This window comes from Coenobita brevimanus, chromosome 25 (genome assembly GCF_032717465.1).
Source record: "Coenobita brevimanus isolate Jiangsu-jjx chromosome 25, ASM3271746v2, whole genome shotgun sequence".
NCBI classification, from domain to species: domain Eukaryota; kingdom Metazoa; phylum Arthropoda; class Malacostraca; order Decapoda; family Coenobitidae; genus Coenobita; species Coenobita brevimanus.
In genome coordinates, this window is record NC_136978.1 from 3556732 (window position 1) to 3582562 (window position 25831).

General features: G+C 42.1%; 1 protein-coding gene across 1 annotated transcript in view; it reads right to left on the bottom strand.

Moving 5' to 3' along the window:
* LOC145393672 (uncharacterized) overlaps window positions 1–25831 on the bottom strand; it is a 77031-nt gene that overhangs the window by 14438 nt on the left and 36762 nt on the right. Inside the window, exons 14-24 of the mRNA XM_080267722.1 lie at window positions 24330–24523; window positions 23027–23233; window positions 21971–22256; window positions 15985–16100; window positions 13372–13462; window positions 10821–10978; window positions 9645–9813; window positions 7037–7230; window positions 5337–5436; window positions 2214–2399; window positions 656–776 (exon numbers count right to left, since the gene is read on the bottom strand). Of these exons, the coding sequence (XP_080123848.1) occupies window positions 656–776; window positions 2214–2399; window positions 5337–5436; window positions 7037–7230; window positions 9645–9813; window positions 10821–10978; window positions 13372–13462; window positions 15985–16100; window positions 21971–22256; window positions 23027–23233; window positions 24330–24523 (1822 nt within the window). The remainder of the gene's footprint in view (window positions 1–655; window positions 777–2213; window positions 2400–5336; window positions 5437–7036; window positions 7231–9644; window positions 9814–10820; window positions 10979–13371; window positions 13463–15984; window positions 16101–21970; window positions 22257–23026; window positions 23234–24329; window positions 24524–25831) is intronic.

Genomic DNA, 25831 nt, shown 5'->3' on the forward strand with positions numbered 1-25831 from the left:
ACTCTTCCCTACATTCACCTTTAGATTCCGTTTCTTACACACTCTCCCAAAATTCACCTTTAGATTCCGTTTCTTACAAACTCTCCCAAACTCATTCACCAAGCCTTGCAGCTCCCCTTCGTCTTCACTTAACAACACAGTATCATCCGCAAACAACAGTACAGGGAGTTTCCACACACTGCCCTCTCTCACTAGGGCTACTCCAACATCCACTGCCCTACTTGTATCTCTTCTATAACCTCATCCATATACCACCATGTAACTCTAAAGGATAAAATTTTGAAGCTACAGCACTTACGCAGCAACCTTACTATCATGGAGTGATTATAGCAGCTATTAACTCATGGAGGCTTAGAGGTTTCTCCTAACATGAATAAAATACAATCATTATTGTGATGAAAGAGCAATAACTGAAAGTATCATTACTAGGAAAAAGTACTGTACTGTACTGTACTGTACTGTACTGGAAAACCTCTTTACCATATCATAAATACATGATTTACGATTAATACAGATTTAAGTATTATAGTAAAGTATATTCTTCCACATGAGAGATGTGTAATACAGAACTGTCCAACAGTAAGACAAACTCTCAGGGCAAAGTGAAAGGTCCTATCGTACTAATCGCTGAAATAATTGAGATCTATGAACATACCCTTGTACTCCAGGGAAACCAGGGAGTCCTACTGGGCCCCTGAAAGCACCTTTATCTCCTGGCAAACCATCAGGACCATCTAGTCCTGGTAGTCCAGTCCTTCCTGGAATTCCAGGGAACCCTGAAAATAATGATATCAGTATTAGGCTTAATGAAAGTCTACTGGTTACCTCATCACTGTCTTCATATTATTCTTTTCATTACTGATGCTTCTTCACTTCTAGAGCTGGTAGACCAGTTTCTTGCAATGGGAGGGTCTCTCCTAAACTGAAATAAATATGATGGAAGCAGCAATAGGAGAAAGAGAGAGAGAGAGAGAGAGAGATGAAGGGATTAAAACCTGCAGAACTGAGAATGCAATTCCTCTACCATCAAGCTACCTTTTCTATACTCACACTTCCTTCAATCACACTGTATACCTCTTCACTTTATTCTCAGTCTTTCCCCTCTCCGTTTGCCTCATATATGCTCCCCTGGTAAATTTCACGTTCTCCATTATCATGCATTCTCTCTGGTAATTCATTTCCATTCCTCATTCTTTACTTGTGTCATTCCAACAAAATCCAGGCTTCATTTGCATATGTTAGTGAATGGATCACAATACAGTACTGTCACATAATGACTTCTTTACACCTACGCTCAATTCCCTATTCCTTATCAGTGCCGGCAATGTGCTTGCAACCTTTCTTCCTGGCTGTATCTTTTCTTGCAATTCATCCACTAACTCCCATCCTCATTCATTACTACCTAAATAATTTGAAAGCACCCACTCTAATAATAATATTAATAATAATAATAATGTAATAATTATAATAATCTGGTCTTTTGTTTCTCAAAAGTACCAGTTCTTCCAATATGAAATTCACTAGCACTCAACAAATTTTCACCATTTTTACAATAAAAATAAATAAATAAAACTTACTGTGATATCATTCATACTCAAGCAGTGTCAGAAGAAGTGGCAGCAATTTAAACTATAACTGTTCATCACAATACCCCTCTTTGAAATGAGAAGGCTTTGAGCTGTCCCTTAAAAGATTCAACAGAAGTCTACTGCATCACGGGCCACGACAATTCATATAACCTAGGGGCAGTATAGGAAAAATATCGATCAGAGAAAGATGACTGGTGAACAAGTTTACACTCATCAAGGCATAAGGGATCATCTTCACTACATAACATCACACCTGAGCATGCTGGCTAAAGTTTCAACATTTCATCAAGGTACTCTGATTTGGCAAATTTAAGAACCTTGAAAGTAATAAGACGCAGTTTATTTTCTATTTGAGCCTTTACTGGCAACCAGTGTAAGTCAATTCGATATAAGGTAGTTGGACTTCTTGGGGGAAAGCCAAATTTTCTCCATTTCCTGACCATCCACCTTACTCTGCACTTTGTTACATCACTCCTCTCAAAGACCACAAACTTACTCTTTGCTACAGTGAAACATTTAGTGCTGATGCTGAAACATTTAGTACTGATAAAGACGTTCATGGTTACAATGATTATCTTGAACTTTAAGAATGACAAACTGTTATAAATAAGATGCTAGTCTTACCTCTATCACCAATCCTGCCCTTAAGGCCTGGCTGAGAGGTACCTGGAAGACCTCTGGCCCCTGCTGGTCCATCCGGTCCAAAGTTGCCTGGCTGACCCTTCTGACCTGGCAAACCTGGTCGCCCTCCTGCTCCTGGTCGACCTTCTAGACCCTTCTGGCCTTGTTCACCCTTTCTACCTGGTATTCCTGTGGGCAAGTCAGACAACTTTAAACATCATACCAATGCATATGACTCATTAGTTTCTCCTTCCATAATCATTAAAAGGAATAAACACACTGCTCAGACTAGTAAATGAATATAAATTGTAAATCCCGATTATCATCCCTATTCTATTTCCACAACTATGGTAGGTCAGATCACAAAATGGAAAAGAGTAAAGTACATTAAGGAGTATCATCACAAAAGTGATTAGCAAAAACAGGTTGCTCCTCCATTCACCCATAAACCATGTCTGCAATTCTGGATGCCATCCCACAGGAAAAAACTTTCACACTAGTTGCATGACTTGTGAGGTGAGGCCAAGGCTCTGTGTGCTTTAATGATGTGTGAATGACTGTGTTGCCCATTTCACTGCCATGCCATATACTGTTTTGCCACTTTTACAATGTCTCTTTCCTTGTTTCACTTGGAGTGAACAAACTGACACACCATGCACAACCATTTACAGTGATGCTCATCCATGGTTAAGAAACAGCTAGGTGTAAGAAGCAGTCTGTTTCTATATACTGGTAATTGTTTCTATATACTGGTAATTCATTACTCCCAACCACTACACACTGCAATTGCCATAAATGCTCAAACATCATCTTTGGAGCCTTTAATTGGCTGCTCTAATAGATTAATTTATACTAGACCTGCGAGTAAGGTTTATCAAATGTTCACCCATGTTGAGATCAAGTATCTTTGTTTTTAACTTCTTGGCAGCAGTCTAGTCAGTTTGCTTTTATCCAATGAAATGGGGCTACACCCACAACTTTATCAAATCAGGGTTGCATGAAATTCAATAAGCCTTAGTTATGAGGCAAGGATGGGTCTCCTTGGTTACCTGTCTAATCAACCCTCAAGTCTTGAGGTATGTGGCCGGATCATGTATCTGCCTCAGGGAAGATGGACACCCCTGCCCTGCATAGTCTTGGGTCACCTTTGGGTAAGGTGTACCAATCACTTGCCCACCAAAAAGGTAGTACATGGGTAGCTATCATCATCCTGAGAGATACAACCACGGGAATGACAAGCCTGGTAGTTGGCCTTACATAACACTCCCAGGCAGAGAACTCAGTCACACTTACCATGCAGTCAAAGTCTGGACTGATACTATTACTTAAGCATATCTTCTATACATAGCCTATCCACTTGGGGGCAATGCCTCCTCCATTTTCCTTGTCCCTTGCCATGTGGAAGAACCATGTTCCAACCCTGGCAAGTACTGCCTGTCACAGGACAGCTACCTGCTTGTGGTCAAAGGGTCTGCTCAGCCAGACAAACTGGGGTTGAGCAACAACAAAAACAACAACCCTCTAATCTGACTACATCTGACCATGAACTGGACAGAAAGGGGTTAGGTATCTTGTCAGGTTAAAACAAACATGGAACAATTATCTAATGGTCCTGTAATTCACATAGGAAAAACACACAATCAGCATGACATGGCAGATCCATGATAGGCAGCAGCATAAACATCATACACATGGCCATCGACAGCTGCCACTTGGTTTGTGTACAGTGGGGCACCAATTTTCGCGCCTAATTGGGTCAAAAAATAATGCGTGAAAGTGGAATTAGCGAAAGTTGGGGCATTGTCTTTATGGCAAAAAGGCTAATTGGTTCCCGGTTATCCTAAAGTAACATCAGATTTTCATTTTCACTTGCAATACAGTACATCAAATCACTATTGTACATTGCATTGTGAGATACAAACAATAAAAACTGTACAGTACACATTATATGTGGAGAAACATACCATAGAGACCAGGTTGAGGTGTTTAATGGATGTTGGGGGTAAGTATCCGAGGCGCGTGGCGGGCTTATTTAGCCACGCCAGACGTATTGGCGCCACCTCTTGCTGCCTCGCTACCACTCTCTCTCTGCCTCCTCAGATGCAACTTGATGCAACACTTCCACTCTGTGCTGAATTTCCCTTTGTGCTAGGTTCTCTTGAACAAATCCATCGAAATCTTCATCCAGGTTAAGCTCCTCTATGGCACTGTCAGTAGGGATAGCACCATGGTCGGCTGTCCCAGCCACTTTTTATCACCACCACTGCCTCCCGGCCCTCCCCCCACACCACCAGGCTCTCCCCTCACACCACCAGGCCCTTTCCCCACACTACCAGGTATAGTAGAGGCCATTGAACCGTGAGAATCCAACACAATGGAGCTAGAACGCTCGTACACAATGGCGGGAATGGGTGGACAGAGTGTTGACATGACGTCATTCAAGATGTCGGTGAGTTGCGGGCGGGCGGTGCAGGAAATTCAAAGTTCAAAATATTGTCCCAAACCCAAAATTTGTGCGCGAAAATCGATTTTTTTCAAGCGAAAGTGGAAGTTAGGGAATATTTGGTGCATGCCGCGAAAGTGGATTCCGCGAATCCTGCTGTAGTGAAAGTTGGTGCACTACTGTATTCACAAATAACAAAGTATTTTCACAGATGGCAAGATAACAGCATATGCCTGCATCAGATTCTCTAGAATGGGAAGAATCTTGTCACAGATTATATGAGACTGGTACAGAGAATGTTCCTTTGATTATGTGAACCATGGTTAATGTGAGTAAGACAAGCCCAGTGTTTCCTTATCCTATTTAATAAATGCCACCTATATACAGTAATGTTTATGCCTTAGCAGCTCCATCTACAGTGAGAATACTAAATGAAGAATAACATACTGTATCTGGGTGACACAGTTAATATTAGGTGCTGATGAGGGATGCCTTCACATGGTGGCACTGATATAACTGGGTGGCTCCAGTGCTAAGTTATACAAACATCCCTCAACTCCCTCCTTATCTCCTGAAAGAAAGATGGTGGACTGCAGGAGAAGGGAAGTTTCAGACTGCAGCCCACTGGGTTCATGTTCAGAGGAGCCAGTAGAAACATCAACATGAATATTATAAATTGGTACCTTCAGGTCCTTTGGGTCCCCTAACTCCAACATCTCCACGAAGACCTGGTCTGCCGGGTGCACCTGGGAACCCTGCTAGCCCTGCATCACCTATATTACCCTGCAGAATATTTCCTATTATTAACCACTTGAATCCAGTGATGTATTTGTTTACTGTACATTATTCCTGTTACCACAAGACAACTTTCCTTAACTCAAAAGATTTTTCCAATGTTAACCCCTTGAATATGGCAAATAGCAACTGGGCTGTTTTATTCCACTCTGCAGATTTTGTATTAGTAGTCTCTTGACTCCAGTGATATGTTTTTGTTTATTCTTTCTACCACCAGACAGGTTTACTTAACTCTGGAAGACTTTGAAGTGAATGAGTTAAGGAAGGTTGTACTTAACCCTTCCAGTGCAATGAGTCTACCTCAAGCTAACTAAAACGTTTTGCATACTACAGTACTGTATATATACTTATAGCAAGACGCCAAAATCCTGTAAGGGGTGGCCATCTGTCTTTTAGTTAATTATTTTACGGGAAGGGACACTAAGCCTCCACCAACCCAACTGTTGGCACATAGGATGGGTTGGTTATATGGTTACCACCCAGCACTGTAAATGGTTTCCTGGCTTACAGGTAACCATTAGGCATGCCACTCAATGTAAAACCACCTGAAAAGGAAAGAAAAGTAATGCTGCTCTCAGGTGCCTGCTCTTTCCTCTCTTCCTTCCTTCTTCCTCTATCCTTCTTTCATTCATTATTTCCTCTTCCCTCAGTCTACGGGTGGCTCTACACTGTGTGACAAGCCAAATGGTTTCCCGAACACCAGGAAACCATTTACTGTATTACGCTGGATGGTAGCCATATAACCAGATTATGGTGCCTGGTGGTTTAGTAGGTAATTAAGGCACTCCAATTGGATTGAGCCTGTGCAGGTTTATATCCAAGGGGTGGTTGGGCTTACTGCTCATGTAATGCCACTCAGGGATGAGTGAGTGTGGTCATTCTCATCTTAAATGTCAAGACCAACTTTTCTAGCCCCAGGCTCCTACGCTCCTCATGGGGAAACACAGGACTGGATGATGATGATGATGAAAAAGATGGGAGAAACAGGAAGAAAGGATGGCAGACACAGAAAATGAATGATAAAGGAGAAGGAAGAAGTAGGCAGCACCTCATCAAGTGCGTGGATGATGGTCGTCACCACCTACCACAACGAATTATTTCCATATCTACTAATCATTAATATATTCTCATATGTTATTTATGCAATCTATGCCAGTATCAAAATGAAATAAGTGACATAAAAATACTAGTAAGCTGTAATATGCAAAGTATATCATTAATCCCTACACGCTGGGGGTTTTCCGATGTCGCATGCTCCTCCCTACGGGGTATTTCTGTTATTTTGTAAAAATACCTTTCCTGTACTTCAAACCCTAATAACTGCCAAACTATAACAGTTAGGGAAAAAATTAAAGATACTCAAGACTCAACAGCTCTTCCTCTTTCAAATGAAAGTATCCCTACATCTCCAGGTGGTCCCGTTGATCAGTAAGGATAAGTTAAAGTTCAAAGGGTGGCGGCTTTACACATAAACCAACGTTGCTCTGCCCCCAAAATCATGACGTCTATACATGTCAACCGGCATGTAGGGGTTCAGGAAGAGGTACTAGAAAGTCTCCTGAGCTAAAGAAAATAAGAGCCCATGTACCTTAATTCCGGGTAAGCCGGGAAGCCCATCTTGCCCTGGGTCACCTGGCAGTCCTGGCAGCCCTGGCTCCCCACGTTCAGCTGGTGCTGCTCCAATGATGATACCTGGGGCACCGCGATCACCAGGTGATCCTCTAAAGCCTTTTACACCATATCTTCCTGCTGGACCTTGTGGACCTACATCTCCTTGAAAACCTGTTAAAAAATTCGCAGATTCAGTAAAGAATAGATTTTTGTTGGATAAACTGAAGTTAGTGGGATATACGAGTTTTTGAGAAAAAAGTAGCTTTGAGGCAGTTCTGTCATGGGCTTCCCCAGTTCAGGGGTTCCCAGGAGAAAGTAAGGAGTCAGAGATAATGATGATGAATACCTCCATCAGCTGGAATAAAAGTAAAGTACTGTACTTATCGTATTTCCCAAAACAAGGGTAGCACCGTCCAACTTGGAAGTACATATCCCATTTGCTTGCTAATAGTGTATGGCAGCTATGATAGTAATTGTAGATAAAAGCGAGTAACCTAGCCCCAGGCCCACACACTTCTTCTAGGGCAGTATTGGGCTTCATGATGGACAGATTAAAAATTAAATTTTCTTCCATTCCCGTGTTCACATGATATGATGATACCTAGCCTTTCAGAATTATACATATCCCATTTTAACTTGGCTCAGATTTTTTTCCTTTGCAGTTTATTTTTACACGGCTCAGTGGCAGAAGCAGACAACAGAATTGTTCTACATTCTTCTCCTAGCATAGCTAATTTCTTTGTGATTAGCATCTATTGTAGGGTTACAACTCAGCAAATAAGATGAAGAGATGGCAGGTTTCAATCATATTAAAGTAAAACAATACAATGAAGTCCTTAACTGCCCCATCAGAAGCATGGGGACCTGGGGCTAGGCTTACACAAGTGAAACTATGTGAGCAAATACAGTCCAACCATCCCAAGGGAGGGCCTGGTCTGGTTGAAGCCTCTTAATCCACCACACCACAAAGCATGCATTCATTAGTTATGTCATTACTGTCCAATGTAGTAATTACCTATGTTTTGTAAACTGTATGTACTGTACTGTAAAATGGAAAAAATCCTCCACATTCTTATCAAATACTATTTTACTATTTTCACAAAAAATTATGAGATATATAAGTAGGACATAACTTGACTGCACCCGTGGGTACTGTCATTTTCATCAACTTACGACCTATTTTCAACTTTACATATATCAGTACATATATATATATATATATATATATATATATATATATATATATATATATATATATACACACTGTATCATCATCATCATCAACATCCAGACATCCTTTCCCACCCTAGGGCAGGGTGAGGAGTAGCAATCTCCAGACGGCCCAAATTTGCCCAGTCCAATGGGCCACGCTTCCATTCACTCATCGTTCAAGCCTCCGGAATCCTGGCTCTATCGGATATGACAAAAACATTCACCACGATCTGTAGCTTCACATAAACGTATCCGACTGAGGCAATCCGGGCACTGCCACGTTAAAAAGGGGTGCCAAATCCCTGATCATGCACTTCTCCTCACAACATTCATCCAGCCAGCTCAATCTCTTGTCAGTTCCCTGGCCTCACCGACTACCAAACCTCTCTTCCTCACACACTCATCCACCATATCTCTCCACCTTCTCCTTGGCCTACCTCACCTCCCCCCTCTCTCAAATTCACTCAGATATACTTTTTTCACCACTCTATTGTTATCCATTCTCTCCACATGACCATACCATCTCAGTACACTCTCTTTGATTCTGATGTCCAGCGACTTCCTCACTCCACATCTTTCATGAATCACATTATTCCACATCCTATCCACCCTCTGTATTCCATATACATTCCTCAGCTGTCCAATATATTTTTATGTATTAGGTTTTATCACTATTTCACTGTTCTTTACAGTTTACACGCACTGTATAATGCTGGGTTTGAACAAGCCTGGGGAGCTGCTGTTGGTGTGGACAGATTTCCCACCAGGCAACAGGATGGGTAAGTCGTAAGGCTGGGCAAAAGTAATACTGTATATTTGTATCTTGTGAGGATGGGCACTGCAGGATGGCTGGGATAGGTGTGATAGTGGTTTAATTCAAAGCTTTCACCAAGTAGGAGAAGAAAATGAAAGCAAGCACATAGTGCTCTTGTATTGGCTACCTGGCATCTTATGGCACAAGTAAAAAAAGTCTTTGGGTTGAACAAGTTGCTGGAGACTGTTTATAACTCATTCAGCATGGGGATATCTTTCTTAAGCTAACCAAATAACTGTCTGGTGATAGCCAGTGTGGGAAACAAATACTTTGGTTGAAAGATGGGAAAAGTGGAAAACAAAAATAACATGTGTTTCTCTAAAATCAATAATATAATGTTCAGTCTTATAACATTACAGTGCTTTTATATTATGGTTGATCCATGGCTACTGACATATCTGCTCAATGAGGAATGGAAAAAAAAAAAAAAAAAAAAACTGCGCTCCCTTAGGAAGCGATTCTTCTGACCATACCATTATCATATACATATTGTATCTCCAGAACTACTGGAATATTTATTCATACAAAAGAAAAAAAATAAGAATAGCAAACTTCCTACCTAAATTTCCAAATCTTCCTGGATCACCCGGAAGTCCTTTTCGTCCTAGGAGTCCTCGTGAACCAGGAGGACCAATAACAGTCCCCCCATGTGGTCCTGGCAGCCCCAAGTCACCTGCATCACCCAGCTCACCAGCTCGGCCAGGAAGACCCATCACACCCATATTTCCCTATTAAAAGCACGGATTTGATATATGTACTTGTGATTTGTAATGCACAGGTGAGGAAAAACAAATGTATATACAGTAGTAACAGTAGTGTAGCTGCCAGGGGGGCAAGGAGGACATATGCCCCCACCCCACAAATCACTAACACCTCTTGAGATGCATCCTCACTCAGCCAACTGGAGAGAAAGAAAGACAGAGAGAGAGAGATTCTATTTACTTTTGTTTTTACTGAAAATTTGAAATCCCACATTCAGCTGGTGCTGCCCTCAGCCAGTGTCTGCAGAGTACTCAACTGTCTTTATAAAGTAATCCCTCCACTATCCGATGTAACAGAGCCAAAAGCGTGTCCGGAAAGTGGTCCCGTCCGGAAAGTGGGCCTCTTACTGCTGGACTGGTACTTATGGACCCTAACCCAGCCTAACTTTGAAAGCCACCTAAATAACTCCCTACCAGACATGCATAGTACTTATTTAAACCTATTTAAGACCCAATTCACACCAATAATGGACATAAAGCATGAAATAAATGAAAAGGAACCAGAGAATGAGGAATTAGAAGTAAGTATGGAAAACACTTAGGCCTAGCAGCATACAGGGTACTGTACTGTAATTACAGCACATCTGGGGCCGCCTCCTCTAACTCTCTAAGGCTCTGGTAGTTGTGAAAATGCTCTTGAAGCACATACAATAATCCAGTGTTGTGCTACACTTAATTCTTTGCACTGTGAGTTATAATTGTTTAACACTGCACATTCTTCTTAACTGAACCACACCAGTTTCAACCGCCATTTCAACCGCCACTGATTCAAACTGTAATCACACCTACAATTACTGTTAAGTCACTCTGACGGTTATACAGTATTACATTAAATCTGTATGCAGATGACTTTACTTTTCTGCATACAGTATATTTAAGACAAGTACAACTGATCTAAACAGTTTATTTTCTTTCACATGAGCTTTATTATCCAGTACACCACTCTTATTCATTAGTATGCCCTATTCCTTTACCTTCTGCCCTGGCCTGCCTGATATTCCTGAAGGTCCTGGTAACCCAGGGTCACCCACACGACCCTTGGCTCCTTGATAGTTGATACCAGGCAGTCCTGGAGATCCCCGTATTCCTAACACCCCAGGAAGTCCTCCTGTCCCTGGTAGTCCTGGGAACCCTGGAAACAATGTCTTTAATGTTATTGTGGCCCTAGGCTCATGTAGATGTGAACACAGTGGACTTCAGACTAAAGTTGCTCTCCTCTTACAGTTCATCATCCTCCATTTGGGGGATAAGACAAAAGATGAATGAAGTCTGTATAACTAGGAAAGATATACGAGTACCACTACACAAAGGTATCCCTCTTCAGCATGAACAATGTTTTGCAGCATGTATATACAGTGCATTACAGTATAATGATCAACTCTTATCCAGTACATTGTAAGGAAAAACAGGAAATGTTTGGTATAAAAAATAGAAAATGTTTGGTATGCAAATCAATCTGTAAATAGCCTGCTATTACTGTTGTTGATCATGGATAAAGTGAACATTAACAGAAAGGATTTAAGAAATTTTGCCTCTTCAGCCAGGCATATCCAGTGATCTTTTGCCAAGGTTATACTGAAGGGCTGACTGTTGTCAGAGCAAGATACAAGAGCTGAATAAGTGCACTGTTGTGTGCATAGCATTACAACAATGGTAAAGTAGATTACTTATCAAACTGCATTCTGTGTTGATGCTGAAGCAGAGAGAAACTGATGGCCAAAACACACTCACACAAACTGAATTTGTGCTTCTGTGATGGGCAGTTTCTGTGGGATGTATGTCTGGTGGAGACAGTCCAAGATTCTGGATGGCTAAGGTGCTGGAGGAATGTTTTCATTACAGTCTGCACTAGAAGTTCAGGTGTTATGAAGATTTTTTGAAACCCCAAAGAAAACAGAGTTTATTCCATGCTGGAAATAAGTGTTTACTTGGGGCCAAGAACGTAAGGAAAAACGTTATTGTATATCAAATTCAAATGCTTCTAATCACTACAGTTAAATACTTCAAAACTTAAAAAATGTGTGGCAGTAAGGGGATTTTTTTTTTTTTAACCATAATAAACGATATGGAACCATTGTAGGTTGAGAAATTTTTCTCTCTTGAAGCCACCATCCTAGCTATGTGGAGGCTGGGGAACACTCATCAGATTTTTCATAAAAGCCTAAGACAAAGTGAAATACATATTCAAGGAAGTCAGAAATATACCTGTGCTTTATTCCCATGATATTCAACTTCTGAATCAAGTATCTCTTGGGTGTTTCTAACTCATCACCCACTGAATTCTCCAGCTTCTTATGGTGGATTTTTTCAGGACTCCAGGACCAGTATTCTTATCAATTAAGGAGGCTCCCTGGCACTTCCTCCTTAGCAATTTATATCTCCATACACCATCTTAACATTCTCTTGTATGATATTTATACACAATATATATGTGTTAAAAAGACAAAAGTAGCATACAGTACAATAAAGACATAGGGAAAATAAAATCTCCATGGAAGAGGTGCTAGAAAGCCTCCTTACCTCATGAAAATATGGCCCCACATCTCTTGATGGCAAATAAGCCAAGGAAAGCAATATGGAAACAGCATAACACGCCCACCCTCTTGTGTTCACTACAGGCCATCTTCACACATGTAGACCTGACATCCCCTAACCCATAACAAGCATTGCAATATTACTAAACTTGAGTACAGTACACCAAAGTGGCCTTATCTACTGTTCCCAGTACACTGCTAAAAAACTGATTTAGGTGGCCCACCATAAGGCATCTTTCAATATCAGAATACTCAAAAGCATATCACAACACTGTTATGTGGGATCATGTGCTTCTGTGCCTATTGGCAGATAAAGTTAAGTTATTCACAGTACAGCAATGGCTTGTACTGCACGTGACTACACACTCACAATACAGGTATGGAGGAGCAGGGCCTCTGACTCTCCAGTAGGTTGAGAAACTCATCTTCATAAAGGGCTTTCATACCATCTATCTTTGGGAACCATTCCAGCAGTGTCTCTACTGAAGACATGTAAGAACAGAAAAAAAAATGCAGAACCATACACCCATTCTCTCTTGTACTGAGAGATGGAAACATCTGCTGCACTGCAGCCTAAACCAAAGAACAGTGTTCCCCCTCCCTCCCATGATGTCCTATTGACTAGCATGCCTATAAATTGCCTATAATCTTCCAGTTCTGAATGGTGACGAGGTAATAATCAAGGGATGTTGCTATTCAGTGAGAACCACCAAGGTTACTGATAAGTTTAAAATGCACACATTTCATCAGGAACCCTAGGAAAGGTTTCTTTGGCATATAGCAGAAGCATTCATACCTAAACCTCAGCACTTTTTGTTCATGGATATGTCTTGCTGATATCCTCCAAAAGCCTGAAGTGGATGTGGAGGGCTATCATAAAGTGCTCCTTCTTACTGGTTATCTCCATGTCTTAGTATAAGTAATATGCATTTGTTACCTCACAGGAAGAAAAAAATCTCAACACTAACAATGATAGTGGGGGAAAACAAACCTGGTGAACCATCTTCCCCATGGCCAGCAAAGCTGCCATTAAAGCCAGGAGGACCACGGAAGCCAAATTCTCCACGGATTCCCTTCTCACCCTGAAAGCATCAAGTGAACTAGATTACACTCTGGTCCACTGTCATGCCTCAAAAAATGGCTCAACTATGATTATATTGCATAAATGAAATATAGTGACTGGCAACAATAACAGAGTAATGTATGGTATGGTAATGACAATAATTCTACCTTATGAAACGGGTTATATGATGCCGTAATGAAGTGTAGGTGATAATACACCACTACTTTACCCATTCTCATTTTGTCCTTGCACAATACATACACTTCTAATTCCAGGAATGGCATTAAATGATGTCCCAAATAAAGCAATGTTGCTTTTGTTGCAGTCCCGAGCTCAAATGGATGTGAACCTACTGAACCACAGGTAACCAGCCATTTCAAGTGGTGGCTCCCAGAGCTCATTTGTTGAGGACACTATGAAGAATTGTCAGTATTGTCATGTTCTGGTGCATGAGGCGAGTAAACCTGCTATGTTGTGGGGACTGTAATGTAATGTGAGCATAGTTGATTGTTTGTGAGCTGTATTTTGTTTTGGTCCTACAGCTGGGAAGGATGATGGCCAGACTGCAGTCTGGCTAGGTGCACTCTCGTCTCTATGGGTAGGGAAGTTTCTGGAGGAATGTCTGTTGTTGACAAATTTTGTTTTGTGCAGGTTCTGAATGGCTGTGGAGGATATGTGTTTATGTATGTGCTTGTGAAATGTACTGTCACAGGCCTGTAACCTGTCTGAAGGTTCACTTTCTCAGTTTTTTTCATTCATTCATTCGCTTTCTGAAGGCTCCAACATGCTTGCATGGATTGGCCTTGGTCATTTAATGGAGGCTCTCCATGCTGCTCAATCTCTGGCAGCTTCCCAATTCAGCCCCTTATCCCTAAGGTCACACTTAACAACCTCATCCCACGTCTTTTTCAGCCTACCTCTCGCAGCTCTACCCCTAATATTAACACTTCACACTTTCTGCACCCAATTATCATCCTCATCCTCTCCACATACCCAAACCATCTCAATCTACCCCTCCTCATCACAACACCAATACACACCAGTCCCATCCTACCCCTCAACTCATCATAAACCTAGACCCCCCAGGCCTTGCACTCAGGGAGGCACTGCATATCCACCTAATCATTGTCATTTCTGTGCATTTGAGCCTGCGAATATCCTCTTCCTTCTGCCCAGGATTCACTACCATACAACATTACACTCCTAACATATAGTGCATATAAAGGTCCCTTAGCATGGAGGGAGAGCTCTCTCAATGTCGGGAGAGGCAACAGCTCCCTGAACTTCTTCCAAACACTCCTCACTCTAGCCACAAAGCTGGCTCCAGCCCCATCTCCAGTGCATGTCTCCCAGATAACAAAACTCTTCCTCACACTCAAGAGACTCACCAGCAGGTTCAATCCTTTCACACCTGGGAATCTCCACCTGCTCTCCCTGACACACCGCACACATGAAATCAGCAGTATCTTGCAGTCTATCTCTGATACCACTACACCTCTTATGCGCCCATTTATCACAGACACTGCACAAGATGGAATTATTTCCCATACCCTTGTGGCAAATCGCACACGGCCACTCTCCCTCTTCTCTGACAGTACCGCCACCAACCCTAGATATCATTACTTTTGTTTTATCTGCATTTACTCTTAAGCCCTTGTGCCCCATACCATCTATCCACTTCCTAAATCTTTCTTCCACCTCCCTTTCCTTCTCTGCAGTCAACACCAAATCATCAGCATACAACATCTCCCACAGGAATCCATTTCTGAAGTCACGTGGAAGGGCTGCATGTACCATGATAAACAACAAGGGGTTCAAAACTGACCCCTGATGCACTACAACATTCACGGAAAACTCATCACTCAAATCTCCATTCACCCTTACCTGGGTGCAAGCACCCACATACTGTACATAGCCATAACGGCCCTAACCACCCACTCCTCGATCCCAAACTTTCTCTTTGCCCACTTCACCACCTCTCTAGGGACTCTGTCAAAGGCCCTCTCCAATTCAAGAAAAACAAAGTAGAGTTCCCATTTCTTTCCTATATATTTTTCCTGAAACTGTCGAACAATGAATATGGCATCAGTGGTCCCTTTGCCTGGCATAAACCCAAACTGCATCTCATCAATATTCACGCTTTCTCTAATGATACAGTCTGTTTTTATAACATTGGTGCAAAAAGAGTCACTCTCCATTGTTCAGATGTTTTGTGCTGCTTCTCAGTGTTGATTATGCATTCACCCCGATCCCCATAGCAAGCATGCAGCAGACCTCTGACCAGCCAGCTGCTATGCATGTCCAGATTCAGCAGAAAACGATCACCCCCTTCAAAATGTCTGGCTACAGGCCTGTGTTTTTGTGCAGTGTTAGACAGTTGTTGATTTTTTGTTTCTTTGTGGAAGGGGTGGTGCAGCATACAGTTACAAGGGTGGGATGAGTCTTGAGCTGGAGCAATGAAGTATGAATCTCTAATGCTCGTTTCTTGATACAAGTGGTCTCCATTGCTAATGCAGTATTTTAAAACACTAAGTAACTTACAATGCGTCCAGGCTGACCATCAAAGCCATCACTACCCCTTTGACCTGGCCCACCCGCAAGTCCTTTAGGGCCCCTCTGACCCAATGGTCCTGGTGGACCAATGCTGCCAGGGCCACCTGTCAAGGAGAATGCACATGGCATTTATCTTGCTACATTTATTATTTATGAAAGTCATAAGTTGTGCGGAAAAAGGCAGCAGCTTACCAGCTCACCTAATGCTGATATACTGTATATTTGATCACCATGATACATTCAACTGTGTGATGTACTGCTGTGCATAAACACCCCAGCATTCATCTTGCTGTATGATGGTGTGAGCTAGAAACTATAGCTCATGGGCATACATCTGAAAATGAATTAACCTTTAAAAACAGGGCTGATGGAACACTGCTTTCTTCTTTTTTTTTTTTTTTCTTTAAGCTACTAATTCACAATTATTCTCTGATGTAAAAAATTTGTTAGAATACTATCATGTCTATGATAATGCTCTATATATTCTCTGCTATTCTACTCTCAACAATATGAAATCACAGAGCTGACAACCTATATTTTGACCATATGCGAATTCAAATTTTTAGTTCTCGTTCATTCCAGTGCAAGGAATTTCATCTGGATACTAGAATAGTTTTTTAATTTTTTCACACAAATAAACCCTTAAAATATATACTGTACATGTAATTTAAAAGAAATATACAGTCAACTTTTCGACAGTGCACCTTACACCATGTAATTCATTTATCATGTGACAAGCTGTTGATCATGTCTAAAATGTTTGTATAACATGAGAAAAATCCACATAATGCAAAACACTGGTCCCAAGCAGTCCATATATGACATATTCAACTATTGTGTGACCCTCACTCCCACTGCGTGAGGCAGGTGGCCGTGCAAAAGGCCACTGCACGCCCCACGTCACTCATGTCACATTCTTGCCACTGCCAGGTCATTCACCTGCCTCAGCTTTGCAACGTGTCCAGACAGCAGCCTCATGTTCTATGTACCATAATCCTCTTTTCAGCCACTTACCATGCTTCCCCCCAAGTCAGATAGGATGGCCCTAAACCAGGAGCAGATGATGAAAGTCATCAGGCAGTGTGAGGACAACAAGAAGACGAATATCACAAAAGCCTTCTGTGTAAATGAATCAAAAGTCTGCACCGTTTGCAAGAACAAGGACAAAACGCTAGCAATGATGAAGGCATATGGCTGTTCAACACGGTGGGAGGATTTGCGGATAGAGAACTCATAATGATGGAGCAGTATCTGACCTTGCATGTTTATCACAAGTAACAAGAATCTGTTCCCCTAGACTCACAACACATCCAACACTCTAGCATGAGTATTCTATGCAGCAGCAGCATGCAAGTTGGACAGGATTCTGATACTTTCAAGGGATCTTTAGGATGATTTTCTACATTTACCAGGAGGAAAGAACTGAGATCAGAAAGGTTCTTGGGTGAATGTGGCACTGCAGATGAAGCTGTACTATCAAAGTTACCATTGTGAAAAGGGTCATTGCTGATGGCAGCTATGACAGTCAGCAAATTTATAAACTGGACAAGACTGCTTTATTTTGGAATTTGATGCCAAGCTTTAAATACACTGCTAAAGAACTCCAGCAAAGAAGAATTTTCAAGGTGGATAAGTCAATAATTTCTATTCTCTTTGTTATCAAGCAGTCTGGAAGGCACATGCTCAAGCCTATAATCAAACATGTCACCAAGCACCCTTGTTGTATTAAACACTATAATATGGAGCATTCAGTAGTGCAATGGCACCATAATCAGATGGGTTGAATATTGTTGACTGAGTACCTAAACTAGTTTGACTGCCACTTTGTGTTTGAGGCTCAAAGGAAATGCAAGCAGCTGGGGTTACCTTGTAAGGTACTCTACAACTGTTGGCCAACAATGCTCCCTGACACCTCCCCCTCCATTCCTAGAGAATGGGGGACTTTCCGAGTGGCGTCTGCTACCTAGCTGGCGAGCACAACTTGGTCCTACAAATGACAAAGTATAGTGACTTATTGTGACAATTCTATATGGCTGGGTAAACTTAAGAGAGTTAGCAATTTTATAGACCACTGAAGTCACTAAAATACTCGTTGAGGTGGTGGGTGGGGGCGCTCACCATCCACTCACTCGATGTAGTGCTGCTGTTGGGTGTCTGCCCTTTCCTCTCCTCCATCCTTCTTTCCTTCCATCCTCTTCTGTCTTTCTTTTCTTGATTCTTTCCTAGTCCTTCTGCCTACGGGTGACTTTACACTCCCTCCTCTGTCTTTCTTTCCTTCATTCTTTCCTCTTCCTTCTGCCTGTGAGTGACTCTACACTGAGTGACAAGCCAAATGGTTTCTTGAACACCAGGAAACCATTTACTATGCTGGGTTGTAACCATATAACCAAATTTTGGCGCCTGGTGGTTTAGTGGATAATTATTGCACTCCAATCGGATTGAGCCGGTGAAGGTCTATATCCAAGGGGTGGCTGGGGTTGATTGCTCATGTAATGCCACTCAGGGATGAGTGAGGCTGGTCACTCTCATCTTAAATGTTGGGACCAACTGCCTAGCCCCGGGCTCCTACGCTCCTCATGAGGCAATGTAGGATTGGATGATGGATGGAGGGATGGATCGATAGAAAAATATCACACTCATGAATAAATACTTTTGATTGGCTATTTTGCATATGTGTACATTGGGCTTCCATCTGGTAACCCTTACACACACTCATTTTGTTATATTACTAATGAAGTACAAGTAAGTGGAATTGACTTTCATATCAACATTCATATCGTCTCTCTAAGTAAGAACAGTGATGTCTTGAAGCTTGTCATTGCCCTAGTTTTCTGAAATTTAATATTTGCCAAATACAGGCACCTGACACTTGTTTCCACACGTCATAGGCGACCGTCCCCAAGACGGAATAAAACATAGCTCAATTATCGCTTGCTCTCAGTGCAAGCGGATGTGCACACAATTCATCTACTAGATCACTATAGCGTTTAATCAAGGTTTTCAAGTTCACAGGAAGAGATATGGCAGCAAGACCATACCAGTATACCAGAGCAAAGTACATGTCTCACCTTGCCTCACAACCACAACCTTCCATCCTCACACTATGTTAGTTTACCATCATATTTCACACGAGTTACAATATATATATATTTTTTAATGTGCTCATTGAGTTTGGGGAGGCAATGAACATGATTGTGTGCAACACATACTGTATTTTAGGAAATGAGAGAGTAGGTTAATTACGTATCAGTCTGGGGGAAATAGCAGTCAGATTGATTATTTTCTTATTAGGAGGGCTGAGAGGAGGTTAGTGAGGAGTGTGTGCAGCAGCACAAGCTATTGATTTCTGACATGATGTTTAAAGAATAAATGATGACAAATAGAATTTATGTACCTAGGAGGAAAATATGGAAGGGGGAAAACCAAGTAGTAAGGGATGCCTTCTACAGCAAGATGAGGAGAGTGGTGGCTGAACAGGGAGCCGTAGACAGAGTCGTTAATGAACAGTACAGAGCCTCCAAGAACAACCTCTTGAGAGTTGCTGATGTAATATGCGGTTGGACAAGAGGCTCACCAATATATAAAGTAACTTGGTGATGGGATGAGGGTGTAGAAGCTGCAGTTAAGGAGAAGAGAAGGCTTTTCAGGGAATGGAGGAAGGGTGGTAACAAGGAGGAATACTTGGCTGCCAAGCGTAGGGATAGAAGAGCGGTATACAGGGCGAAGTCTGAGTCACAGAGACTTTTACTTGATAACCTAAATCATGGGGAAAGGAAAAATATGATATTCAAGGTGGCAAATCAAATGAAGAGGGATAATCGGGATCTTATAGGTGGGCAGTGTGTGAAGAATGATGAAGGAAGGGTAGTGGTGAACAGCGGGGATATTAAAGATGCATGGAGAGAGCATTATAGCCGGTTATTGAATAAGGAGTTTGACTGGGACAGGGAAGGTTTGGATCCAGCAGATCCAGTGTTTGGCCCGTGGCCTTTGATTGATGCTGCTACTGTGAGTGACGCAATAGGCAGGATGCAGGTGGGGAAGGCAGCAGGTGTGTCTGGGTTGACTGCCAAAATGTTGAAGGCCTCAGGAGATATAGGGGTTAGGTTAGTCACTGACCTGATAAATATGATTACATATGAGTGTGTTGTCCTAGATGATTGGTTGAAGAGTGTAACTGTATTTGTGTACAAAGGGAAAGGAGATGCCCTGGAAAGAGAAAATTATAGAGGTATAAAGCTTTTAGATCAGATAACGAAGGTAATGGAGAGAGTTTTAGAACGTATGATTAGAGAAAAAGTGAATATTGATGAGATGCAGTCTGAGTTTATGCCAGGCAGGGGAACCACTGATGCCATATTCATTGTTCAACAGCTTCAGGAAAAATACACTGGGAAAAAAAGGGATCTGTATTTTGTTTTTGTTGATTTGGAAAAGGCCTTTGATAGAGTCCCTAGAGAGGTGGTGAAGTGGGCAATGAGAAAGCTTGGATTGGAGGAGTGGCTGGTTAGGGTGGTTATGGCCATGTACGTGGGTGCTCACACCCAGGTAAAAGTCAATGGAGACTTGAGTGATGGGTTTTCTGTGAATGTTGGTGTGTATCAGGGGTCAGTTTTGAGTCCCATGTTGTTTACCATGGTATTTGAAGCCCTCTCACGTGACTTCAGAAAAGGACTCCCATGGCAGATGTTGTATGCTGATGATTTGGTGTTGACTGCAGTGAACGAAAGGGAGGAGGAGGAAAGATTTAGGAAGTGGAGAAATGATATGGGGCACAAGGGCTTAAGGGTAAATGCAGATAAAACAAAAGTGATGATATCTAGGGTTGGTGGCGGTACTGTTAAAGACGAGAAAGAGTGGCCATGTGCAGTTTGCCACAAGGGTGAGGGAAGTAATTCCATGTTGTGCAATGTTTGTGATAAACAGTTGCACAAGAGATGTAGTGGTATCAGAGGTAGACTGTGAGATGATGCTGATTTTATGTGTGCAGCATGTCGAGGAGAGCAGGTGGAGATTGTCAGGTGTGAAAGGATTGAACTTGCTGGTGAGTCTCTTGGGCGTGTGGAAGAGTTTTGTTATTTGGGAGACATGTTATGTGCTGGAGGTGGGGCTGGAGCTAGCTCTGTGGCCAGGGTGAGAAGTGGTTGGAAGAAGTTCAGGGAGCTGTTGCCTCTCCTGACACTGAGAGGACTCTCCCTCCATGCTAATGGGTCTTTGTATGCAGTATGCGTTCAGAAGTGTAACGCTGTATGGTAGTAAGACCTGCACAGTAAAGGAAGAGGATATCTGCAGGCTCAAATGTACAGAAATGACAATGATTAGGTGGATGCGCAGTGCGTCCCTGCGTGCAAGGCCTGGGGGGACTGGGTTTACGATGGGAGAGTTGAGAGGTAGGATGGGACTGGAGTGTATTGGTGTTGTGATGAGGAGAGGTAGATTGAGATGGTTTGGGCATATGGAGAGGAGGGGGGATGATAACTGGGTGCAGAAGGTGAGAAATGTTAATACTGGGGGTTGGGTTGTGAGGGGTAGACCGAGAAAGACGTGGGACAAGGTCATTAAGTGTAACCTCAGGGTTAAGGGACTGAACAGGGAGGCTGCAACAGATCATGCAGCATGGAGAGCCACCATTAGGTGACCAAGCCCGATGCCTCCAAGCATGCTGGAGCCTTCAAAAACAAACGAACAAATGAACGAACGATTACCATATTGGGTACTTGTATGGCCAGTTTGGGGAGGTTAAGGCAAACTTTGGAGGGGTCATTAGGGGTGACTCTAGAGAAAGTCAGGATCAAATTCCTTTCTTTTTCATAAATAGAAACCAAATGGAGGCTAAAATGGTGTGTAATGGGCAAGCTGACTGTAATTTACATCCTTACTCTTGGGTTGTGAAAACTCTTCCAGTTATAAAAAGGAGGTTTTCTGCTTTAACATACAAGAAAAGAACTCCTTTCCAGTATCCTATAGCATTTACCTGATGCTCCCATCGCTCCCCTCTCTCCTTTAGTACCATTGATGCCATCCCTGCCAGGGCGCCCAGCTATCCCTGGGAATCCATCCTGTCCAGGATTTCCTGATAGTCCTGGCAAGCCACTGAACCCAGCATCACCTGGTGTTCCTTTGTATCCACTGGGGCCTGGCAGCCCTGGGGTGCCAACAAAACCTGGGTCACCTGGCATACCTGGGAATCCAGGAGCTCCCTGTCTTCCTGCTATACCAGGGAGTCCTGGCATCCTTACTCCCTCTTCACCCCTGAAACCCTGAAACAATGAAATACAGAATAAAAATCCATATTGTGTGGTAGGTGGGGGCACTCACCATCCACTCACTTGATGTAGTACTGCTCTCGGGTGATTGCCCTTTCCTACCTTCCTTCTTTCTTTCCTTCCTCTTCTGTCTGTCTTTCTTTCCTTCATTCCTTCCTCTTCCTTCTGTTTATGGGTGGCTCTACACACAGTGACAGGCCACATGGTTTCTTGTACACCAGGAAACTATTTACCATGCTGGGTGATAACCATTTAACCAAATTATGATGCCTGGTAGTTTAGTGGGTAATTACAGTGCTCCAATCAGATTGAGCCGGTGTTGGTTTATATCCAAGGGTTGGTTGGGGTTTACTGCTCATGTAATGCCACTCATGGATGAGTGAGACTTGTCATTTTCATCTTAAATGTCAGGACCAACTTGCCTAGCCCCAGGCTCCTATGCTCCTCATGGGGCAACACTGGGTTAGATGATGAACGAATAAATGAATAAATTGGTCAGGAAGAGGTGTCACCAAAGCTCTAAAGCATAGGAGAATAGGACCAAAAGTTTCTTACAGGCAGAGTGGAGTAATAGTCCCTTTCTCCTCAACTTTGGCTACACACTTGGATAGGGGAAGGTTAGCAGCTTTGATTCCTATGAAGTGTAAAAATAATTTCAAGCCTAAATATCAGTAGTTTCACACATGAAATCTCACTATGGAGGATAAATTTATGGATGACGACTGTATAAAATATATGTACAATACAGCACAGTTTGTATTTACCTTTTGTCCAGGATATCCAAGGTTCCCTGGTGCACCTTTTGCTCCTTGCCTGCCTGGTGATCCTGGAGTGCCAAAGTAGCCCTTTGGTCCTTGTCTCCCACTTGGGCCTGGGTCACCCTTTGAACCTGCAACACCTGACAAACCAGCAGGACCTTGCACACCACTGATACCATCTTCACCAGAAGAACCCTTCTCACCTTTCTGGCCCTAAAAAATAATGAAAATTAGAAATAACTGTATGATCCTTGGAAAAATATGCATATTAAATAAAATGTAAAGGTACCCTACAGTATAATAAAAACTACCAACAGAAAACCCTTAAGCCCTTAGTAGAACTAGCCATGATTAGGAATTAATACTAGAACCATTGTACCACAAGCAAAAAATCTGCCAAAAATCCTTTGCAGTCTTATATCTGCCTTTCACATTTCTCATTCCTTCCTATATCAGAATTCTCAAACTCATCTGCTGGGTGCTTCATATTGCATACACATAAAAATATTTCATATACTGGGTAACACTTTCAATAACCTTTGCTGGAAGGGTAGTAATGGCAAACTTTTGATCATAATATAGTACAGGGTAGTGCCTCTGGGTAAACCATGCCCTTCCTGTCTCAAGATCTATGCAGTTAAGACTACTCCACACCTGACCATACCCAGCTCTGGGAACAGTCAAGGCTGACTGCCTGACCAAAAACCAACATATTTACCTATCTTTGTCATTTCATGATGCAGTATTAGGAACAGACGAGAAGACAAGAGAAAGGATAAGCAAAGATAAGAGAAGTGAAAAGATAAAAGGGAATCATCATCTTCATCCTTATTCCCATTATGCTATGGGGTATGGTAGGATCCAGAAGAAATGAAAATGAAAACATAATGGTAGGAAAGCTATCAACGGCATGCTCAATGAAATGAACAGCCAAATCACTCATGCATTCATGTTCTAAGAATTCTGGCTCCACTTCACAAGAGACAAGAGAAGGATATAGCAGCCACCACCCCTCACCAGTTCACCTGGCACAAAACCACTTCACCAGGGCACTGAACATCCACGTATAAGTTAAGATCATTTTACAGTGTGTACTCTTACTCTCTCTAACTGTAAGTACTTCCAGTACTCCAAAGCTCTTCATCCACCAGTTCCAGTTGATCTGACATACAACATATTACATAAAACAAACAAGAAACTGAAACATCTTCACTAAGCATGCATCAAATCAACTTTTAAAAAATGTTACAGTACATCTTTACTAGAAAGAGTTAAGCATAATTATATGTGGGAAAATGGTAAAACTTGCATCTCTGCCTGGAATGCCATCCAATCCTCGGTTTCCTTTACTGCCAACACGACCCATATCGCCTAGGTAACCAGGATAACCCTTAGGTCCCTGAGGTCCTGTGAAAGTGAGACCAGAAGGACCTCTGAGGCCTGGAGGACCATCCTGTCCTTGAAGACCAGGGTTGCCTTTGTCTCCTTTGGGCCCATTATACCCTAGACAGGAGGGAGGAAAAAAAGTGTAAATGTAAGTACTAACAGAGAAACTACACAGTAATTACTCTAGAAAAGCTTCAGTCTTGAGTAAAACTATTATTTTTCCTTTTTCATTCTCCAGTACAGGAAACCGTACCAGCTGCTTATGCATACTAGAGATTAACAATATTAGAATATAGTATTGTGCCCTAAACCCTAAATTCATCAAACTATAAAAGGAGTATGAAAGTGGTATAATTAAATGAAACATATCAGCTACACAAAACAATCATATATGTGGATATTTTTCATTGGCAACCATAACATGTCACTGCCATTTTAATGAGTAACCAGAACATAAACTGCTAGCAAATACTGGATAAGAGACTGGTAGACTGGTGCAGAGTTTTTTTGATGCCCATGAGTGTCATATTCTGAAAGTAAATGTAGATAAGAATAAGGTGATGACCACTGTGAGAGAAGGTAACCCCCAGCGTGATGAAACCTGAGTGTGACAGCGGCAAAACGCTTGCATGAAGGAGTTTTAGTACCTACTTTGACATATGAGTGTGAGACTACAGTGTGGCATGAAAATGAAATATCAACAGCGGGAGCAGAGGATGTAGGACTGTTGAGGAATATGCATGTGGCGTGCCGAGAATGGACAGGATAAGGAATAATGTGATTCATGGGAGATGCAGCACGGAAGTGTGTGGACACTACAGTCGAAGGCAATGTGCTCAGACAGTATGGTCATGTGAAGAAAAATTGTGAACACAGTTGTGAAAAGGGTATACCTGAAAAAGTATAAAGGCAGAAGGAAGTGTGATATGCCAAGAAGAAGGTGGACAGATATGGTAAATAAGTATGTGAGAAAAAGAGGTATGGAAGCTAATGAGGCCTGGGAACTGACAAGAGACTGAGCTGGCCTGATGAATTTTGTGTGGAGGAGTGTTTGACTAGCATTTGGCACCCCTTCTTAGCTTGACAGTCATCGAATTGACTCTGTTGGATAGGCAGATTTTTAAATTTTTTTTTTTTACGTGTCCAACTCTAGACATAGGCTTCACGGCCTGCTTCCAAATCACAGTAATCCTCCTTCATACCATACAGCTCTACTGTACATGTCACAAGTCACCATGTGAAGCTACATGTAAAATAAATTGTACCTATCAGGTGGAGAAAGGATTCCAAGGGTTTGAATGATAACTGAATGGCAGTGTGACCCATTCAACTTGGCAGACCTGGATAGTATCTCATTTTATCGAGCTTTTTCTGGCTCTCTAGACCCTACCTCATCCTGTCCTAGGGTGGGTTTGGATGATGATG